This window comes from Thunnus albacares, chromosome 19, assembly GCF_914725855.1.
Source record: "Thunnus albacares chromosome 19, fThuAlb1.1, whole genome shotgun sequence".
NCBI lineage: Eukaryota > Metazoa > Chordata > Actinopteri > Scombriformes > Scombridae > Thunnus > Thunnus albacares.
In genome coordinates this window covers 16324788-16348093 of record NC_058124.1, presented here as the reverse complement: position 1 = coordinate 16348093, position 23306 = coordinate 16324788, and the positions used below count along the sequence as shown (strand labels likewise).

General features: G+C 40.1%; 1 protein-coding gene and 2 long non-coding RNA genes across 3 annotated transcripts in view; 1 reads left to right on the top strand and 2 right to left on the bottom strand.

The window, feature by feature from the left end:
* Window positions 1-19913, bottom strand: part of csmd3b (CUB and Sushi multiple domains 3b) — a 385890-nt gene extending 365977 nt beyond the window's left edge. Inside the window, exons 1-2 of the mRNA XM_044335847.1 lie at window positions 19344-19913; window positions 18306-19237 (exon numbers count right to left, since the gene is read on the bottom strand). Of these exons, the coding sequence (XP_044191782.1) occupies window positions 18306-18555 (250 nt within the window). The 5' untranslated portion in view covers window positions 18556-19237; window positions 19344-19913. The remainder of the gene's footprint in view (window positions 1-18305; window positions 19238-19343) is intronic.
* On the top strand, window positions 19483-22900 carry LOC122969844. The gene is made up of 3 exons (XR_006399099.1): window positions 19483-19578; window positions 21504-21609; window positions 22819-22900. It is a non-coding gene; the product is annotated as an uncharacterized LOC122969844 (long non-coding RNA).
* Window positions 21202-22824, bottom strand: LOC122969845. Its single transcript, XR_006399100.1, has 3 exons — window positions 22737-22824; window positions 21498-21646; window positions 21202-21332 (listed from the first exon to the last, which is right to left on the bottom strand). It is a non-coding gene; the product is annotated as an uncharacterized LOC122969845 (long non-coding RNA).
* Window positions 22901-23306: the final 406 nt, after the last annotated feature.

The window sequence follows — 23306 nt, the reverse complement described above, 5'->3', positions numbered from 1 at the left end:
TCCTGCCTAGTTCATAATACATGTGCTCAATTGGAAGAGCATACTGAACTGAAATTAAATCTTTAATACTGTTGCCTTCACCTGGTTAAGAATGGAAATGTTTGTTTTATGACCAATTAATTTGAGAATGTGTTTCGGGCTGGTTTCTCTGAGCTGCCAGGTTTTGTGCTTATCACGCAATTCACACTCCAAGTGGTGATATATGAGTTTTTGGGTAATAGAACAGATCTATGTTTTGGATTTTAAGAGTTGCACATCTCTCAGATTATCTTGCAGCCCACTTAGCTCTGTAGCACAGAGAGTTTTTTGTTTGCATTTGGCCTGCTGGCATTTTAGGCATTTTTTGAGCCTACTTACTGTGTTTTCTGGGACTTTAGTTTCTGTTTGCTCTGTGTTTTCCTCCTGTGTCCCCGGCCTGCTTTTCCTTTCACACCTGCCCTGCATCAGCCTCATTAGTCCTTCCTTTTTCCCAGTGTTTCTCCAGCCTAGCAGCTACTTTCCTGTTCTCCTGTCTCATCTCCTCATCCCCCTCACTTGAGTTTCTCTGCCCATCTTCACACCTGCACCTCATCTCCTCTTTAGTTCGGTTAGTATTTCAGTCCCATGGATCCTGGTTGAACCCTTGTTCTGTGTTGTTCAGTTTTGTTCTGTCTGGTTAAGTTTTGCTTTGCTCCTGAGGCTAAATAAAGACTATTCTTCAGTTCATACTGCCTGTGTCCTGCATTTGGGCAGGGTCCATCTTCTGCTACTTCCTAACTACTACCTCATAATAACTGTGGTAACTAGTGTGCACTAGGGCACATCATAATAGCGTGCACTGGGGCCCATCGTAACTACCTTTCGCCACTGGCTTGTTCTCAGCACTGCTCAAGGCCTACAAGACAAGAGGACACCGTTTCACCGTGGCACTTTGAAGGCTGAGCTCACAAGCTGTTTAAAACCATCACATTATTCCATCATGATCATTGTTGATGACATTGTTGTCATTGCATTTTCTCACTCAATTTGTCTGTCTTGCTCAAGGACCCTCAAGCAGGCAGGGTGCTTGCTGAAGTGAAAGCTTAAACTCAGGTGGTCCTTTTTTAATAATTTGTGTTTACTTTCTCTTAAATTGCCATGATGACACTTTATGATCAACTTCTAAATGCTGTCTTTATACAGATTTCACTTCATTATAACCCCATTCCTGATGTAGTTAACCCCATCTATTGAGCTCAATGCTCTGTTTTATTTAAAGATATCGAATATTTCCTCATTATTAAAGATCTATAAAAAAGCTTCTCCACAATAGCTGCATGCCTCTGTAAATATAGTATAAAATATGATGGCGCAAGCAGTTGTAATGCCGATGTATGCCTGTATGCATCTTGCTGTGAATCAAAAACAAGAATAGTGCAGTCTCTATATTTATATTTAGACTATATTTGCAGGTGTTGTTTTGTAAATATGAGATATGCAAGAAAAAAAGGATTAAAACTGAAAACAGTCAACTGCAGAGTTCTCTAAGACAGCTCAGCAAAATTTTACTGTAACCTGATGTCCATCATGGAGAAGCAGGACATAGTGTGATGCATAGCATTTATCCATTGCCTTTTATTTATTCATTTTTTCATTTGTGTCACCTATGCTCTTCTTTGTTCCAAAATCTCTCAAATGCACACCCAGTTTTTTATCTGTATATACACTGGAGACATAGCTCTGTTTATGATTATTCTGTTTTTCTTAGTAAAACTTGGCTAAAGAGGAAAATGTGCTTAAATACAATTATAAAACCTAGAGCTAATCTACAGGGTCCAAATCCTAGCATTGAACCAAATACATCCATTAATGATAAAACATTGTTCACTATGGACTTTGCACCATGCTTCCTGTACTGTTACTGCTTTTGATTAGACATAACATAAAGAGTGATGAGACATGCTTTTTCTCAACCTATAAAGGAACACTAAATCTTTCAGTTTGTCTGAAAATTTCAAAACCACCTAATTTGGAGATGCATGGTTCTGACAGGACAGTGACAATGTTCAAATGTGTAACATTTTACTTTGTCAGAAAATAGTATGCAATATCTGATGTCATACGATATGATGTATAAACTGCACTACACAGATCATTACAACTGTCTCAGTGTAACACAAGCCATTAATCTGAGTTCTGTCTGTCATCTATGTGCATTTTCTCCTCATAACTGCAGTAGACAGGTCACTTAGGACAGCATACCCAACACATAAATCCACATGCTCAATCTGTTTCACAGAAAGCAAAGACCTCTTCTCAGCTTGAGCAAAGATCATTTCATTTGTAGTTGGATGACTCTTTTGCATCGACCACAAGTTAACTTAGTCAACATGTCATCTCCCATCAGTAACAAATGAATCACTTTGGTTTGACCTGTAGCACCTCCTTACATCAGCTTCTGTAAAAGGGTCAGATACATCACTCTCCAATTAGCAGGGTCTTACATATATTTGAAGGACGAATGAACAAATTAATGGATGTAATCCATATAATCCATAATCCTCCTCGATTTCATCATGTTGGACAACAGTTGGCCTGTACTTCAACTGTAATTGGAAAAAGAAAATAAATTGCTAAAATAGGTTAATGGCTCAACTGGAGCAACATGAGTGCTTAAATGTGTGGTCGTTTAAGTTAAATACTGCATGCATACGCAAAGGGCATCAAATTAATATTTAAACCTTGGTAGCTGAGGTTTTCTAAATGTTCCCAGCCTTTTTGATTTACAGCTAAAGTGGCTTTCAGATCAGAACATACTGGTCAGACAGACTGGCTTGTTTCCCATTTGCAGGCAAAATTTACTCACATTTGACTTTTAGCTAATGTTGCCTTCTAACACTTGATGTCAGTAGGCACGTATAACAAAATCCATATAACTTAGGCTCACAAATAATAATGAGGAAATATTCGATTGTAAAAGAAGGTCTCTAAGTGCAACCTCTCCGTGATATTTTTTCCTGATGTCATCACTCCTTTTCCCATCATCTGTTTCTTGTAAAATGGAAAAAAAAGACAACAGCTCAAACTTTATAGAGATAGAGATCTGAACAGAGATGGTTTATGAACCATGATTTTTATTATCTTGATGACTGTTCTGGAGTAATATAAAAATGTTTTTGTGGATACTGAACCTGATTGTTGAGTTGCGCGAAGTACAGAGACATGCCCTTTGAACACGGTGACCTTCATGACATATGTGGAGTTGAGCGTACCTTGTGATTGAAAAGATTTTAAATCTGTTGATTTTGGTTCTATAAAGGCACAATTCTGATCCAGTGACTCAAAATCCTTTTATCTTTCAATCCCTTCAATCCTTTTATCGTTCTGTTTCTTTTGATCTCAGAAACTCATTTCCGCTCAACGTCTACCAGGCATTTGGACATTGACTTGTACTTAGAATAGCCTTTTGCTGCCTTTGTTTGTTTGAGGATGTACGGTAAATTACCTCCAGAAGATTGAAGCAGCAAGGTGAAAACATCACATGGTAAAGCTGAGCTGCGATGAGACCATACTGTGACATTGGGATTTTCTTGATTTGTTTGAGACATTTCTACAGTGTAATATTAAACGAATGCAAGAGAATACTTAATTGTCTTTAAGAGAAGATGGGATGATACAGTAAGTTTAATATACTTCTGCTTTCATTCAGATTTTTTTTTCCTCCTGATATACCTTTACTGCTAAATCTTAGTCTTAGTCATCTTAGTCAGATGCAGCAAGGTTATGATTTGTAATCTTTTTTTTCCCTTAAAACATTTGATATAACTAATAAATAATAAACTAAAATGATATTCTAAATAAACTGTTATAAGATATCCTAAGATGTTTTCATATATACTTGCAGTATGCATTTTTCCTGGAGCATCTACTTCTATAATTGGACCTGAATGTGTGCTGCAGAGCTCCACACATTTTTTCACCACTGTCCCGGAACCATCCCAAAAAACAATTTGAACCATCCTAAAGTGAATGTAAACCATCCAAAAATCAAAATGCTGTTTCTTTATTTTGTTATTATCACCTATAGTTGTTAGTGGCATAATAAAAACACCATTAAATGTTGAGGAAATAATTATATTTATTTTTCTCCATTCAAAGAAATAGGTTTAAAACAAAACTGAAAAATAATCTGTAAACTGTAAAAACAGAATTAAAAAATAAATAAATAGGAGAACACAGAATTTGGGAAAAATTCTCAGTCTCAGTTGTCATTCTTTATGCCCTGCAACCACTACTTTGCGTAGTGTGTGTGTGTGTGTGTGTGTGTGTGTGTTGTACTGATGTACGAGGGCGGACTTTACCATTAGGCAAGGTAGGCAACTGCCTGGGGCCCCCAACTAAAAGGGCCCCAAACAGCTATAGGTTTAGATATGAAAAATATTGAACAATTATTATTATTATTACTATGCTAACTCATTATACACCAAAATAAATTACAAAAAGACCTTCAAAGCACTTAAAAAAATATGCACCTGTATACTTGTACTTCAGAGGAAAACACTGTACCACTACATTTACCTGACAGATAAATGTTACTGGTTACATTCCAGATTCAGATTTTACTCACAAAATATATCATATAAAATATGCTTATGCAATAAATACTGTAACAGCAGTGGACCGCAGCTCTTCAGCTCTGCTATGTTTACATTTTAGAGAACGTAATTAATATTTTCCTCATTAATGATGTATTATTTCACCACTCGCGACCCATCCGCTATTAATCAGAATGTTAATTTTTATGACCTGACCCGCCCAATCCACGGATTAACCACCGTGCCTGCAGATATAACTGCAATCCGTGCATCATTTGTAACTATTGTAACAGCATGAGAAAACGTGCTCCGTTGTAGTCAGTGCTTGGTTCAGTTTGTCATTTGCTAAGCAATAGTTTAAAATAAATAAATATAAAACCCCTTTTATCCCAGAGGCATCCTGGGAAAGATCACTGTTTGTCCCAAACACATTTTCTACCGTCCCTGAGACAATGGGACTCTGTTAGTCTCGAGCCCTGGTGTGCTGTACCAATTAGCATTCACAGATCTGTTGAAAATACAATCTTAGGAAAATTGGATGGAAAGAGACATTGTCTCAACCAAAAATATGGTTATAGCTTTCTATTAGCAATAAAATGGAAATTAAATTGTTTGCCATGCCTTTCAAGCCAAAGAGGTACTTAACTGTCTTATTTTTTGTAAAATCACATAAAACTTAAAGGAACATTGGCATAAAGTGCAACAGAAACAAAGTGTATCACAGGAAGCCTGCCAAAGGCCAAAGCTTAATGTTCAATAATTATCAATATCGTTTATTTGTGCCTGTGGTATTCATATGAACTTCCTTATCAGAAAACATACAAATGACAGATAAAGTTATACATAGGACTATGACATTTATTAAGGGTGCTGGACTTAATCAAAGTCATTCAAGAAACCAAAGTGCAACACCTTCAGAGAGATGAGCAACAAAGCAGTGAACTGTATGCACAATCCTAACATTATATCATGTGTAGACAAAGAAGCAATAACAATATCATGACTAAGTCTACATGTGCATTATTTACAAGATGTACATGTACATTATTTACACATGTATATTATTTACAACACAAAACACTGAGATATCATACAATAGGGCACAATCAAATTGCATTGCATTGGGTTAAACACTGCTTTTCTCTCTCTCTGTGGAAATCCAAGACGGCCAATAAAACAGGTGACAAATGTCTTCCAGACGGACAGTACATTTAACAAGGGGACATGACAGAATGGGAGTATGCATGTTGTGGTTTCAGGACTGGTTGGGGTCATGTGGTAGAGCATCTGCTCTCTGTCTGACCCAGTGACCCTGAGCGAGAGAGGTCAGGAGAGAGTGAGAGAGCAAGTGTGATGGGTGTAGCGGTAGGGTCAGGGTATGAGGGAACCAGACGGTCAGTGTCAAAGATCAAAGCATTTACTGTTGTCCACTGCAACACCCTGCTGAGCTTTTGTCTGCGGGCTGGACAAAAACCACATGCCATAACCTCTGGGATGTACAACGTCTGTGCATACAAACCATGTTTCCTTGTCCTGACAAATTTAAGTCTGTACACATCAATAACTTAAAATCATTATTATTATTATTATTATTATTATTATTATTATATGCATCCATGTCCATTTACTATTTCCTGACATTTGTTCTCTCTATTTGTTTTTCCTTTTTTGTTTCAAGTGGAAGTTTCAATCTGTTTTAGGCTGTGTGGGCTTGTGTGTGTCCACATGCAGAAGCCGAATAGGCCTATTTGGCTTGTGTGTTTTTGTTCATCACAAATGTGTGTGTGTATGGTATATGCACACACACTTGCGGCAATTGTAGCTGTCTTAGTTACCATCTCTGCCTGCTGAGGTGTTGTCCTTTTTAGGGCATGCTGTTGGCCACCGGAGTATGAAAGCTTTTGAAAATAACAATTTTAGTGAAGATTTGCGCTAAATACTGGTGTAAAAATAGGTCTTTTGGACTCTCTGTGCAGTAGTTTGGCTGCACAGCCTCTTTGGAGTAATTTTATTGCCAACTATAAAGGATTCCTTCACTTTACTTGTTTTGTAGAAAGCTGCCCTAAATGACTCAGAAGGTGTTATATGGGGAAACATAGTTCACCAATGCTTTGACTGACATGAGGGTACGTGGATGAGGAGAGGAGAGGAGAGGAGAGGTGAGGGGAGGGGAGGGGAGGGGAGATGTTAGGTAAGCAGGTGACAGCAGTAGCCTCCAGCTGTGAACTGAGTGTGCCCAGAAACAGCCTGACAGGGCCTGCTGGGGAAATGAGTCTTCTCTGGGAATGAAGCAGACAAGCATGTGTGTATATGCACACACACATATATAGAGAGAGGCATCCTGTGCACAGAGAGAGACACACATACATAAACAGCATGAACAACAGTACAAAAAGGCTCCCAAGGCGCAAGACCCAGACGGGAAATACATCATCACTCAGAGAGGAAATACATCATCTTCAGCACTCTGAGACTTACAGCCAATAAGACTGCAGGAGGTGAGTCTGCGTACACATGCATGTACCTGATTTCTCAATCCTTTAGGTGCTATATGTAAGGATAGCCCCGGCCCATCCTGTCTCGTAATACCACTTTGTACCTCAAAGGGATAGAGTCACTGTAGCGTCCAGTCTGCCCTCAGTCTAACATGAGAGGATGAAGAAGTAGCACTGCCCCGAGCAACTGACAACAATGGCGGACATTCTGAGCCAAGGTAAAAGCTGTTGTAATCTTCAAGCAAGGGCCATTATTATGTCAATTTCTTAAGTTTCATATTTTTTCAGGCGAGAAAGCAACCATTTAGATTCCCAATATGTGGTCAGCTTATCCAAATAACGCTGGTTTGGAAATTTGCTCTGACCTTTTCAGAGATGTGAGTAGCCGCTGGCCGTGTGAGAGCAGACGGTCACCTCAGCCGCTAGCAGCCCGACTCCTGAGATGATCGGCTGGTCAACATCTGTTGTTATACCGGGGAAAAATGATCTGATGACCTGATCTGTCCAGCTCTTTGATGATTTACCACTGGCTCTAATGTCTCTGTAGCGTTATCTTGATGACGCCAAAGCAAAGATTCACTGTAAACAGTAGGCTTCTTCATCCTCTCATGTTAGATTGAGGGCAGACTGGACGCTACAGTGACTCACTATCACCTCTTGAGTTACAAAGTGGTATTACGAGACAGGATGGGCCCGGCTATTCTTACATCTACAGGGCTGGAGCACCGAACAAGGGAATGGCAAATTAATGTAACAGCATAATAAGACAATCTCCTATCCTCACGAGGATAACTGCACGAGGAGATGAGCATGCGAGTGTGTGTTTAGATAGTGAGGTGTGTGTGATGTCTGCTGACAGCCATGTTTCTGTGGGTTTGGGGCACATGGGCATACCTGTCATCACACCAGATCCAAACATATACACATAAAAACAACTGATGTTGCTCTCTTTCTCTCTCTCTCTCTCTCCTCCAATACCGAGTTGTGCCAGAAAAACTATTATTTTTTTTAACACTTGGAAAATCAAAACACTGTTATAGATAGTCAATGGCCCCTGTAGGGTTAATTAGACTAATTACAGAACTTTATATAGTTTTTAAAAAATGCACAAACTTTAATCCATGAATGATGCTAATTAAAACTGTTTAAACTGGACTGTTGGAGATTTTCTCAACTGACAGCAAAGAACGTGATTGGGTTCATGGAGGGTTCATTGGTCTAGCAAACTGACTAATCAAATTACCTTCACACGTGTGTGTCTACGTGTCTTGTGTGTCCGTTTATTGTGTAGTAGCCTGTGGCTTTAGAGACTGGAGAGTTTTTTTTACCACACACATTGCACAAATATTAAAACTGGTAAGACTGAATAAACAAAACTATGACTGTAGCTCATAACAGTAGTAGTAGTTCATTAATAAGTCCCTCAAGGCTTTACGTTTACATGTAGTTAAAGCGCTTACATCATATTCAACTGATATTTTGTCGCAACCAAATCATTGTGACAAAATCATTTCAACATTTGTTTTTGTTAAAAATCTTATCAGCTAAACTTGCATATCAGTAACTGTTAGTAACTGGGAACCATGATGTCTCCACACAAGATTTTTCTGGTATTAGATGGTCATATCTTTACTCCATAGGAGTAAGGATATACTAAGTAATGCACTATTCACATGGTCACCATAGCAACATGTTCAAATGTTTGCACATTATTTCCTACTATATTTTTCATCAGTGGCTTGACATGTAGTAAACCTATTCATTAGTAATTCAGTTATCATTAGCCTACCTGTGCTCAAGATACAATATAGAAATTACTGATGAGTGATATATGAATATTGATGGATTATAATAATGATTAATTGTTGCTCTGATAAACTGTATTAATATTTTATTTATGTTACAAACATTTTGCGAGTAGATCTTTAGACATCTATTATAATGTTTGACAGGTTTTTGCAGTCTCTACTCTTAAATGTATAATGCGCAAGTAATCAAAAGGTGTTTTTAAGCCATATGTAAGCTGTAAAACTTGGTATTCCTAACCTAATTTGGAAACCACTTAAAAACTCAATGTTAAGTATAAATGTAATTGCCAAAAAAGCAGTATAGTTATTGAGGCAAGTACTTTGTATTTACTGTAATTTTAGCCATTTTTTTGGCTTCAACAAATGGCCAAAAAAAATGCTGCTTGGCAATTTTTTACCTTCACCTCCAGGGTGAGTAACCTAGCAGGCAGTGAAGAAGCTATCAGACAAATTACCAAAATAGGTACAAATTAAAGGCAAATTGACATGACTGATACCAAATTTATTTAGCTCATGTTAATCTTTGGTTGCTCTGTAAAAGAAGAATGGCACTGCTTTCACGATGATAATGAATAATTCCTCAACTATTCTTCCCTAATTGTGTAATTTCAGTCCTGTTCTGTAGTGTTGGTCTTGTAGGAATTTCATGTCAGCTAGTATTTTCCCTGGAGGGCAGCACACAGTCATTAAGGGCATCAGTATCTTCCTCAAGGACAGTCTGACAGGGACAGACTCCGGCTGTCACCAGGGATCAAACCTTTGACTGCCACTGCTGTTTATATGTCCATCCATTTATCCTCCTATATATACACACTATTTCATATTTTACTCCAAGCTTCCATCTTGAATGAAACACCTACTGTTATACTGGCCATGTTGCATGTTTCTTTACATAGACTGGAATATCTCCTACACACACGCACTGAGAGGAAGCACCAGCTGGATACGAGACTGTCTGTCTTTGTTAATTTCTCATCTGCCTTTCTCGTAACGCATCAGAGAGAGTCTCTGTGTGTGTGTGTTTGTGTCTTCTGTCCCTGTGCATGTGTGTGCGTGTATGTTTGCGGTCACACCCTCAGGGTAACACATGCTATCTTGGTGTGCCCAACATATTTTTGTGTATTTATAAGTGTGTGTGTGTGTGTGTGTGTGTGTGTGTGTGTGTGTGTGTGCCTACTCAACATGTTCATGTCATGTCTACTTCTAATCATCTTTGAAATAATGAAGAGGCTATGGAAAACTGACAGATTGCGTGTGCCTGTGCGTGTGTGTATGTGTGTGTGTGTAAGACATGCAAAGTGCCAGGGTTCAGTAGAAATGTCATATCTCCCAAAAGTCACCTTCTTAGTAATTGAGAAACACCGCTAATTTTCCCAATTTAAGCAGAACCTTGTTTAATATTTGGACTGTCAGTGAAGAAATACACTAGAGACACATTAAAATATACATTGTAGACTTAAAATAATTTCCTTACAGTTAGCCCATTGCAGTGCTATTGTAATAATGGCTCCTGCAGGAAGCCACCATGTCTTTGTATTCAATTATGATAAATTATGATTATACTTATTATATCTCACGACACCATTCTGTAAATGCACATTTGCACTAGACCTTGGAGGAAAACAGCAATTGTATATAAAAAGCTGTTATGGATCCACAGGGCCCAGGAACAGCTGGAACTGCAAACTGGAGTGCATTCTGGCTTTATTCCATTTTCTGTGGAAAATTATCACTTCTTGCAATTTAACAGCCTGTTGATAACAGAGCCAGCTCATTGTGTGCAAGCTGACATTTCTGAAATCATATAGCAGGCAAACACAAATCTAAAATACATGAGTAGCTTTGGCTCTCTAGCAATCTAAAAACACACCATTTGGGTGGCAATCTTTGCAACTGAATCAAATGTGCTCCCTGCTTGTTGGCTAAGAGATGAAACGCACATGACAGATTAACAGAGTGGTACCCTGTGAGTAGCCACCTATTACAATCGACACGTGCAACAAATTCACTAAGGATAGCAGATGGAGGGAGAGGGGAGAGGGGAAGAGGACACGTAAGACTAATTGAGGATAGAAAAGAAGGAAAGAAAGAAAGGAGAGGAAGGGGGGAAGAGGAGAGACGACAGATGTGGAAATAAAGAAGGCTGGTCATTACACATTCACCATGGGTTGATGTTGGTAGGAGGAGGAGGGAGAAGGAAAGACTTTGTGATTAGGGTTGGAGGATGGATGGAGAAAAAAAAAAAAACAACTGAGGATAGAGCAGTAAAATATCAAGAATATGAATATATACACCAAAACACACAGCAGTTCAGCAGATGTAGTAACAATAGTAACAAAGCACAATACAGAAGATTTCTGGGCAATGAAAACATAAAAGAGAGCACAAATTAAATAGAAAACAGAGCAGGGTGAGAACTCTTTCTCACAGTACAATGCCCTCTAATGTTGGAAAATATCAAAAGCTTCAGATTCATTAAAAAAATATGAACCAACACACTCAAACTTGCTGTTAGGGTTAGGGGCAACCATTATCCCAAGAAAATTTACATTCATATGCAACTATTTTGCATCAGGAAAATAAGCTTTGGGGGCAAATTAATGCTGCCCAGATTATTATCAAGATCATAATGAAAATACCCAGTAAATGTTCACTGCCAACACATTTTGCACACACTGTATGTTCATACTTTATGTAATAGTGTACATTTATCAATTAATCAATCATTCAATCTTTATTTATATAGCACATTTCATGCAATGGCTGCAGCCCAATGTACTGCATATGAGCAAAAGACAATCCGACAAAAACAAAAGCAAACAAACAGAGGTGAGCAAAGGCACAAAATAGCTAAAACAACAAATAAAAGAATGAAGTATCAATAGATGAATAACACAACAAATGACGAGGCACCTCAAGTAAAGCCAGGCTAAAAAGATATGTATTAAGGTTTCTTTTAAAAATGTCCACAGAGGTAGAGTCCCTCAGGTCCTCAGGAAGACTGTTCTAGAGACCAGGGCCACAGTGGCTAAAAGCTGTCTCCCCATGCATTTTTGTTGAAATCCTTGGGATGACAAGGCCAGCTGCAGAGGATCTAAGGGACTTGCTAAGTACATATCTAAGAAGCATGTGTGAGAAATACACTGTTGCCAGGCCATTCAGTGATTTAAAAACTAGTAAGAAAATCTTAAAATCAATTCTAAAACTAATAGTCAAACAATACAATGACTATAAAATATGTGTTATATGTGCTCTCTGTCTGGTCTCCATCAGTACTCTGGCTGCTGCTTTCTGAACATGTTGTAGGCGGCTAACAGCTTTTTTAGGTAGACCAAACAAGAGAGCATTGCAGTAGTCAAGCCTAGAGGTTTTAAAAGCATGTATTCGTTTTTCTGTGTCAGTCTGACAGAGAAATGTTCCAACTTTAGCAATGTTTCTAAGATAATAAAAGGACACTTTGGTGACATTTCTTATGTGAGCTTCAAAACTGATGTCAGAATCAAAGATAAGAGGCTTTTAACCTGATCTGAGGTTTCTGACCTGGTCCTTGGTATGTAGGGCTGATGACTAAAGGTGCATAGACAGTTGCTCTCTCTGGGCTTTTGCCCCACATATTATGATTTCTGTCTTGTCTTGACTCAGCTGTAGAAAGTTGTAGGACATCCACACATCTATGTCATATACACATTGCACTTGCAACCTATCAATGGGGCTAAAATCATCTGGAGATACAGAAATGTATAGTTGGGTGTCATCTGCGTAGCTATGAAACTCAACTTTATGCCTTCTGATGACATCGCCATATGGTAGCATATCGAGGCTAAAATAACCTTGGCTGGAATAACCTTGGGGGACCCCACAGATTATGTCTGTTTTCTCTGAGGAGTAGTCACTCGGAAACAAAAAACTCCCAGCCAGTAAAATATGATCTAAGCCAACTTAGAAGCCACCACTTTAACCAATGCAGTCTCTGTGCTGTGGTGGGCTCTGAAACCTGACTGAAAGGTCTCAAAGATATTGTTGTTTTTAATGTATTTACGTGTTCAAGAACAACTTTTTCTAAAATCTTACCTGAGAAAGGGAGGTTTGATATGGGTCAGTAGTTACTAAGAACTGAGGAATTTAAATTATATAAATGACTTTTTGAGAAGTGGTCTAATCATGGCAGTCTTTAATGCATCTAGGAAGGTGCCTGTAAACAAAGAGTGGTCTACAATACTTAACAATTCCTCCGGCAGGCAGTAAAAACAGTTTTTAAAAACAAGCCAGTACGTAGAGGATTTTAACTCAGTATGTAAATGTATGTTCATATTGAACATATGTGCAATATGTTCACTGTCAATTATGGTTCTTTGATATCCTTGCTCATGGCAAAAGCGGTTAGGTTACAATTACAGAACTAAAAACAATTCACTTAAGGTTCAGGAAAATTTTGGTTAAACATGTAAAATGTCATTGCCAAGTTGAAGTATGACACAGAGTACAATCCTTAATATGAACCTTACATTTCCCTGTGCTATGTGAATGTCACACAACTTCTGGCATTGGTATTAAATTAGATGAGGAAAGGAGAGGAGAGGAAGGGAGAGGAGAGGAGAGGAGGGGAGAGCGTAACAGGGTGAAAAAACAAGTAATTACAAATTCACTGTACAGAGGTTGGAAATGGCAAAATGGTAAATGGCAGCATTTATATAGTGCTTTTATCCAAAGCGCTTTACAATGTTTCTGCTGCTCACTAAACCCATTTACTCACACACTAACACTCATACACCGATGGCGGCAAGCTGCCACGCAGGGTGCTGGCGCAACCATTGGGAGCAATTTGGGCTTCAGTATTTTGCCCAAGGACACTTCGACATGCGGACAGGAGGAGTCGGGGATTGAGCCACCGACCTTCTGATTAGTTCGATGACTTGCTCTACCTCCTGAGCCACAGCCGCCCCAATGGATGAGAGGATTAGGTGAATGAAAGTCAAGAGGGACAGATGAAGAGAGGACAGAGGTGAGAATGAAACAACAGTACATAATTGATAAAATAAGTATATGCATAAAAACACAAAAACACAAAAGCGGAGAGTGAGGTAGGGATAAAAGAATAAAGATGCATGAGAGGACAGAGGTGAGAGGCTGTTAATATTAATGCCCAGGGATGAATGTGGGTGAAATTCCAAATGTTAAAACCCCCAACCACACACACACACACACCCGACTGCCTTACTCTCTCCCAATTTCTTTTTTCTCAGTCTCGCCTCCCCTCATCATGCCCCCTTCTCTCTCTCTCTCTCCCTCAGTAAGTCACAAGTATTTATATGATCAAGAGGCTGACTGTGCGACAGACACATCTCCCTCCCTGAGAAACCAACCATAAGCCACAGGATTAAATGTGTGGCAGAAAGTCTTGCGCTAATGTTCAGCGTGACAGTGCTCGTCTGCCTCAGTGTGTGTGTAGCAGTGTACTAACAGAGTAAATGTGTGCACACATGTAACAGAGAAAGACAAAAAGATGCTGTGTTTGTCCGTGCTGGAATCATTATTTGCCTCCAAGCTCACCAGTAACCCATAGTATTCATGGTACGTAGAATATCAATCGATAACTGACAGTCGAAAATTATTACCAAAATACTAAACCGGGTAAATGATTAGCAGTGGCATGCTAATGGACAACATCAATCAATGACTTATAATCAGCATCAGAGCACTACACTGCACCAATCAATCTCTGATATCCAGTGATGGGTTATAAAACCTGGTTGGAGGACCATTCCACTGCGCCTGACAGCCTGTTCAATTTAACACTGATGACCAGCATTAAATTACTAGACGCTACCAAGGGATGACTGATAAATTTCAATTTAGCCATGTTGCAAGAACAAAGCACTACATTTCCATGGCTTGTCAATATAAATTAAATTAGCTATTTTTAGCCTTCTGGGTTAATTGCTTGGTCACATGCTGAAAACTAGCCATCAGTAGAACCAGTTGCGATTCCTCACCCCACCAATGACCAGAAATAGATTACCCGGCTGTCTAATATATAATTAGTGCTAGATGATTGATTTGTGTTTTGATTGAGTGCTGGTGAAATCTATGCTGTCAGTAAAAATCTGAGATGAGGTTAATCTCATGGATGGTGTTAAAAAGAGGCTCAAATATGGACATGTTGCAAAGGTGCAGGTTGTGAGGTTGGACACAGATCTCGTTTTGATTCTTACAAGGTGAATGTATCCCAGAATACATTTAGGTCTGGGACACAATGAAAAATGTGTGTGGGTTTTTGTTTTTTTGTTTTTTTCTTGCATGCATGTGCACATGTGCGATTTAGTATGTTTGGTGAGTAAATTAAGCCTCCGGAGCCACGGGACAAATCTGACAGACAAGAGGAGAGGGGGAGCCGAAAAGGAGATGAGAGCAGAGAAGAAGTGCTGAGCAGAGGAGAGGAAAACAGAGGAGCAGGAGACAGGGGAGGGAAGAGAGGAGAGGTAGAGTTAAGCTGAGGGGAGCAGCGAGGAGGACGAGGAAGAGAGGAGAACAGATGAAACAGAGGGGATCAGGGGAGAAAAGAGCAGAGGACAAGTACTGCAATTTTTCAGCATCTGTTGTAGAGGGAAACTTTATATGAGGTGAAAGTTCAACATTGTGCATTTTTTAAAATCATTCAAGGCATTCAAAAATGTAGAAAAGTACGAGTAAGACTTCCACAATTACCTGTCAGATATACAGACAGGGTCCAAAGGAGTGCTTAAACTTTTCATCAGCCCTCTCCATGAACAATCTCTTGTCCTCATTTTAATACAAAACCACTTTGTGTAAGACAGACTCCTCAATTAAAACACAGTATTGCTTTATGATAGCAGATGCTACTACTGTACTTTGGAACTAACACTGTATCTTTGAGTCAAATGTGTTAAGCAAGTTGAGAAATTAGCATTTTTGACCACCGGCTAGAGCAGCGTGTGAATCCATTATCACCTTTTTCATTATTTTACCTGCTAGATTGTTTTTTAGAATGGAATTGCAGGTCCATACAATGATTGGTTACCTGCCAATGGCCAGTAGAGTAGACTAATTTACCAGCCACAGCCAAAATTTAACAGCATTTGGCTGTTGGCTGGTTTTAATTTTCCAGCCTCCTTTTAAAGCCTTAGTCCCCAAAATGTCAGTATAGATCAAGGGGACATTTAATTACACATTTATTTCCATTTTTGTTCAGCCTCGATTCTTTTTATTTGCTTGCTTGCTTGGCCAACTTCTATATCAATGACATTTTATTAGTCTTCATTGCTATTTACATATAACTAAAACCGCTCCTCGGCCAGCTTTGAATAAACCACGCTTATGCCATGAGGAGTTTAAAAATATCTGATACCATGAGGTCTCTCACAGACAGACAGCCATGAGGAGATCAGTGCCAGGATGTGTGTCCCAAAGGGCTTAAAATGAGATCTTTTGTGCCTGAAGGAATGCCACCTGTCTTGTCTTTGTTCGTTCGACACCCTAAAAATCACAATCTCTCATCCGTCCATCAAATAAAACCATGAAAAAAAAAACTTTCGAAATAGGCTGCAGATTCCTGATTTTTTTTTTAGAGAGAAACTACAGTCCTGCGGTCAGTGATGGTGCAAAGCCAAGTGTCTAGACATTCCCTGTGCCGATTTGTTTAATCACTATAGAAATCCATAGTATTTCTGCTCAGTCAGCCTACACACGATCTCCCTACACCGGAGGATCATGCAGACTTTACATTGACAATGACAAATGGTTCTTAAAGTCTGGCTTTTTTGAGTTTTCCTCTCTGTTCTTGTACAATTTCCAATCTCAGTCTCCCCCTTTCTACTCGCAAATCCATAGTTTTTGCAGGTTTTCTGACAAAATCAGCCAGGCTATGTGTTATCAAAAGCTCATAGACCTTGGTGTGTGTTTGTAGAGACCCGGTCCTGTTTCTGTACGTGTCTCTAAACTTGTTTCCTCTCTTTCTGTCACTCACTCTCTCTCTCTCTGCCTCTTTCCTGCCTTACCTCTTTATAAGCCCATTTCCACCCGTCCAATTTCCCTTCTCTCATCCTCTTTCTTTTTCCCTCTTCTATACTCCATCCTCCTCTCTCTTCCTTGTCTCAAGATGCAGTGATCAATGGTCAGTTAGTTTCGAATGCCACAGAAGCCTCACCTGACAAAGCACTGGGTGTGTTTGCAAGAGTGTATATGTGCATGTATGTGTGCGTGTAAGTGTGTTTTTGTGAATGTGCGAGTTCATACAGCATTTCTGAACAGGATCATAAAGAGAAACTAAAAATGGAAAGTAGAGGAAGAGCAAGATACAGACAGGCAGAGAAAGCGGGAGAGAGAGCGTGCTATACTGTGAATATTTTAACATTTTATTTCACTCAAGAAAGGAGACAGGGGGAGAAAGACAGGGACAAGAGGGAGGGAGGGGGAGAGAGAGAGAGAGAGAGGGAAGGGGGTGACAAGGACAGAAAGTGTGTGTGTGTGTGTGTGTGTGTGTGTGTGTGTGTGTGTGTGAGAGAGAGAGAGAGAAGAAGGGGGAGACACCACCATTATATAACATCTTTTGACTGAAATACAGTAGAAAATTAATAAATGGGCATAGGGGAAGAAATTTGGTGAAGAAAATGCTGTGTAAGGCTTGGGCCTCATCACTATAAACAACTCACGTTCACACACACATGCACGCACCCACACACACTCAGCAGACATACACTCTCCCGCACACACTTTGGTATAAGCAGCTCACGTTCGCTGCCACAGCCCAAGAGCTACCGCAAGAATATTTATTGGCTACCGGCTCAATGGCTGTATTGAAGAGAAGGATGGGGAGAGAGGGAGAGAGGGGGAGAGAGAGAGAGAGAGAGAGAGAGAGAGAGAGGGGGGGGGGGGAGCGCAAACTGAAGCAAGCAGAAAAATAAGGAAAGAGGGAAAGAGGCTGTTGCTGGTTCTATTCCTCTCTACCTCTTTCCCTTCATCCTCCCTGTAAGCCAATTTATATTTCTCCGCTTTCCTCCGCATCACACCATACATACTCCATGCACGCACCTCGCGCGCCCACACGCACACCTCTCCTCTCACTCACACACATGCACAGACACCTCACAGACATCCTCACGCGCACGCAGACACCCTCTCTCACACACACACACACCAACTCTCCTCTTTTTACACGTACCCTAACACGCACAGAGGAAGCAGCATCTTTCTTTTGACTGCAGTAAAAAAAAAAAACAAAAAAAAAAAACTCAGCAACCAGTCTCACCCAATCCGTGACTGTGCGCGCGTGGGTGAGAGTGTTTATGTCACTGCGTGTGAGTGCGCTTGTGTAACTGTGTGTGTGTGTGCGCTTGTGTGTGTGTGTGTGTGTGTGTGTGTGTGTGTGTGTGTGTGTGTGTGTGTGTGTGTGTGTGTGTGTGTGTGTACGTGCGCGTGTCGCATCCCCTTACCTTGCGCGCGCGAGGAGAGCGAGCAGAGAACGAGACTCCACAGAAAACAGCGCATCACCGTCATTCCTCCGTCCGTCATCCCCTCGTTCATCCCTCTCATCCTCCTCTTCGTCGTCCCCCTTGTCATCCTCCTCTTTGCCGACGAGGGGTGCGCGAGACAGCGTTCCGTGCCGCTATTAGTAATATTATTAGCATCAATACATCTTCCGCGAGCCGAGCGCGAGCCCTCTAAGCTCTCACCGGGCCGCATGCTGCTTCACATCCAGAAAACGGAGGGAGAGAGGGAGAGAGAGAGAAGGGGGGAGGGAGGAGGAGGAGAGGAGGGGGGACGCGTGCGTTTTCTTTGCCTCCTCCTTCTAACATAGACTAGATAAATCCTTCATGTCCGAAAAAATGATTTCAGTCAACATCCACAGAGTGAAAAGCACAGAAACACAAGAGGAGAAGGGACGGGCGCACAGGTTGTCTCTGTTTTTAAATCCACTCTCCACTGGGTTTTAGCGATGCTTGTCGTCAATATCTCTCTATTCCGTCCCGTTCCCGTGCAAAAGAGTGATAGAGAGGGAGGTAGAGCTTCAAATCCACACTTCCTCCGATCTGCATTCCCTCTTCATTCTGAAATATCCCTCTTTCTATACAGACTCTCTGGCTTTCCCCCCTCCTTATATGTCTCTCCTTTCGTGCCGTTTTGCACAGTATGTGTCTCCTGTCCTCCGCTTCTCTCTTTAAAAAAACCCTCTTCTCTGTTTCTGTTCCCCTGGTATTTCAAAAATTGACAGGGGATATCTTTTCTGTATTTCTTTTTTTTCCCCCGGCCGGATACCCTTCCTCTCCTCCGTCTCGTCTCGTGCGTCTGTCCAATCTTCCTCTTCTTTTTCTCCTCTTCTCCTCCTTTTCTCTCAACGGCGAGGAAAATTTAGCATCTTTATCCCCTGAAAGAAGAGAAATTAATCACTCTCTCGTCACTCTTTCATTCATTTGACTTCTTTTTTTCAAATAAGCTGCATCACCACCAGTCATTCTTTTTAATTTCCTTACCAAACAAGCCAAACCAGCCTGCTATGCTGTGTAGAAACAGTCCTCTTTTAGTTCTCTCTGGAAGTCCGACGAGGAAAGATAAAATGACAATCCTTCTTGTTGTCAGAAACCAGAGGAGACGTGTATCATCCCCTCTGCTTGGTGTATTGGTTCAGGTCTTTCCTCCCGGTGGAGCGGCTGGTGCGTCTCTTCCTTCTCCCCGCCGGTACAGAGATGCTGCCTTCAAGTACTCCTCGTAAGCTCCCGCTTCTATTCACGTGCTTTTGGTCGGAAATAATAGCCTAAAATGGACCCCCTGTAAAAACTAGGTTGTTGTTTGGGTGGATGTTGGTTTATTTTGAACATCAAGCTAAGCAGAGGATACTCTGTGCCATTGCAGCTATTTGGAAAGGACAAAATGCATGGGCGTCCACTGGCACTGAGGAGTGGGCTGCCAAAACTTTACCAAAGGAAGTCCAAATTTGTTCAAAACAAAGAGGGAATGATTTAAAGTCAGAAATCAAGTCTAAAATAAAAGAAAAACCACACAAGGAGAATACTTCCTTTCTGTAAGATAATGCGGTGAGCTATATGTCCAATGATCAATCACATAGACCAACCAATAATGGCTTGCCAGTCATCTCTTATTGCTCCATTTGTCTTCTGAAATTAAGTCAATACAAGGAAGAGTTTGGAATTTGGTGTTAAATGATAGACACTGACACTTGAGCGTAACTATTTGTCCTGTGAATAGACACTCCAGAGTTCTTGGTGGCATCTAATTGATTTTTTAGCCAATACTTGTGTACGTTTAGCAGCAATTCACAATTAAATTCAAAACACAATCCAACTGATCAGCGTTTTAAAGGACCAGTGCGTAAGATTTAGTGGCATCTAGTGGAATGGACTTGGCAGAAATGGAATATAACATTCATAAGTATGTTTTAATTGGTGCATAATCCCATTAAAATAAGAATTGTTGTGTTTTTGTTACCTTAGAATGAGCCCTTTATAACTACATAGGGAGCAGGTCCTCTTTCACAGAGGCCGCCATGTCGCACCATCATGTTTGTACAGTAGCCCAGAATGGACAAATCAGATACTGGCGCTGCAGAGGGCCTTTTGAGTTTTTCATGAGTTTAGAAGCCACCATAGGTTCTCCTACATGCTTGGAAGGTGAGATGGAGGGGTATTCAGTTGGATGCAATCTGCAACCTCACCGCTAGATGCCGCTAAATCTTACACACTGGTCCTTTAACTTTGATATTAATGCAGTCACATGGGCAAAAAATTGCAAAGGCATTATGTCAACATAGGATGATTACCATATTAATAATTTGTACAACATTCCAAATAATTACAAACCAGTTGATTCATTACTCATACCAATGAATATACAATGAATAATTATGCATAATAATTATCATATTGTTGAAACAGCTCATCTATGCTCACTGAGCTTTAAATGTCACATCTTGGCAACTCCATATATCCAAGAAATTTCTTGGATTGACATTGTTGGGTTTTTTGCCGTCATCTCTATAGCTAGTCATAAAAAAATCTCATACGAAGAATGCATTAGAGCCTGCGTTCAGTTACAACTCAGTGGATAAGGGAAGGGAAGCAGTAAAGAAACCTATATTCTCTGTCACCTCAAACTCAAATATCACATATTTCAGTTTCATGGAAAGCAATATGATGATAAAAGTGTTGTAATTTGCTTGTTTCCTTTTTTTTATCAGTCAAAGCTTCACTTTTTTGTCACAAAAATACTGAGGAAAAGAATTAAATTGCGTATAGATTTTCAAGTAAAAAAGAGAAAATGGTAAAGTAGCTTTCAAGTCAATAACAACGAGAACTCAAAGTACTGCTGCACACTTAATATGCTACACAAGACGACAAGACTGGGAAATAGTCATAACGGGAAACTAGAGTTTGCCAGCTTACATTTTCATGGTGTAAGGTGAACGGGATTTAATATTTGTGGAATTCTTTCTCAGAACAGCAGAGCTTCCATAAGAAGAGACAGAAATGGGATCGTTGACATTAGTTCTTGCACAATGAACAAAGAAATTTGATATGGAGGTTTGATTCTGAGACTCTCTAAGCTTGTTTTAACTACTGAATCAAGTGTCTGGGTATCTGTTTTTCACATACATCTATTTTTCTATTTACCTTCAGAGGAAGCCATCGCATCAGAACCCATCTCCGACCATCCGTTTCTTGCTGCATGGCATGTGGTTTTCTCCAAGGTTATGAATGGACCGTGTTCAGACTTGAGATGATGGTGAGTCCTTGATCTTGAAGCCATATGATTTAGAGAGCTGAAAGTTTAGTGGGCATAGTTTTTGAATAATCCAACCCAGTTGATTGGTAGACAGGGTGAGTTTTAATTACTCTGGCTGATTATTGTATCACTGAGATTATAATGATAGTAAATACCTGAATGAATATCAGCATCAAAAACAATTAAAATCAACCTGAATGCCAGTGTCAAGTTTGACTTTTCTTTGTTAATTTTTTTGTCAGTCAAGCTTTTACTTGGTTTCTGTATCTTCCATCTTCATAGTATCATGTTATGTTGTTATCTTTTTGAGAGCCAATTGTTATTACATTTAATAAAATTAAAGTCATTTCCAGCCTGAGACATGCACAGAAATAAATAATCTTTGAAACAGTACAGTTTGAAACAGTATTTATATATTGATTGAATTTGATAAAAATTAAAATGAAAAAATATCACCATAAATAATATCAATATGATATAAGTTTAAATAAGTCAAATGTTCTGAAAGGAGGCTTTCAGAATGAGCCTCGTCACAAAGGGAAATTTCCAAACTTCTTTTGGGAAACCAGTCATGTTACTGGTCAATTTCACTCCCAAATCTTAATCATTGTGTTCAATCAGTGTCACTGCTCTTGGTTTCTTGATCATTCATTCTCAGTCTGAGTGCATCATCAGTCTGATCTAAAGTGTTTGTGTGTGTGTATGTGTGTGTGTGCACGTGTGTGCTGAAAGATTGTGGGGGCAATGTATGCGTACTGGGCTGAAATCAGTTTAGGGAATTTCTGTAAGGCGGTGAAATATCCTCACAGGTGTAGCTAGATAAATGTGCCTGTGTGAGGGTTAATGAGAATAAGTGTGGGAGAGAGTGAGTGTTTGTGTGCTTGAATGTGTGTGTGTGTGTGTGTGTGTGTGTGTGTGTATGCTCCCACACGTTCCCTCAAAGCACTCTTCTGCCATCTACAGGCACCTTCTCTCTGTCTCCCTCCTCCTCCTCTTCTCTCGCTCTCTCTCTCTCTCTTTCCTGCCCCCCCCATAATAAACCCCGGCGTTAATCATTTTGGGATCATCTAAACATTCATCGCACGGCTGCTGCATGCATACTGTAACCACTGTATATATGCACATACCTAACTGCATATGTGTCTCGAAGCCTCTGTGCAGATTTGTGGGTCCTACAGTGGCTGTGCATCTGTGTGTTCTTGCTTTCAGAAATCAATAAGCCATGTGTGAGGTCCATGTCCTGAGAGAGAGAGACACACTGGAGGAGAAAGAACAGGGGAGGAGAGTGGAGGGAAAAGGGGAGCTGAAGAGGAGAGGAGAGGAGGGGTGTGAGGTAGGAGATATACAAGGGTGTGAAGAAGCAGGAGGGAAGAATATAGGATAAGACAAGGAGAGGGACCCGAGAGAGAAGGGAGGGCGCAAACAGGAGAAGCAAGGCAATTAAACAAGAGGAGTGAAGCAAAAGAGTAAGAGAGGAATAAAAAAGAGAAACAGAAAAGAGGGAGAAAGATGTTGAAAGTTGTAATGGGAAAAAAGGAGAAAAGAGTGAAAGGATGGTAGAGGGAGGGATGGAGAAAAGAGGGTGAAGGGAAAATGTTCAAAAGCATTCAGGTTGGAGAATTCTAGATATGGAGCGAAGGGAAAGAGTTTGTGTCCAAAAAAATGCAATGAATATGTATGTGTGAGACAGAGAAAGA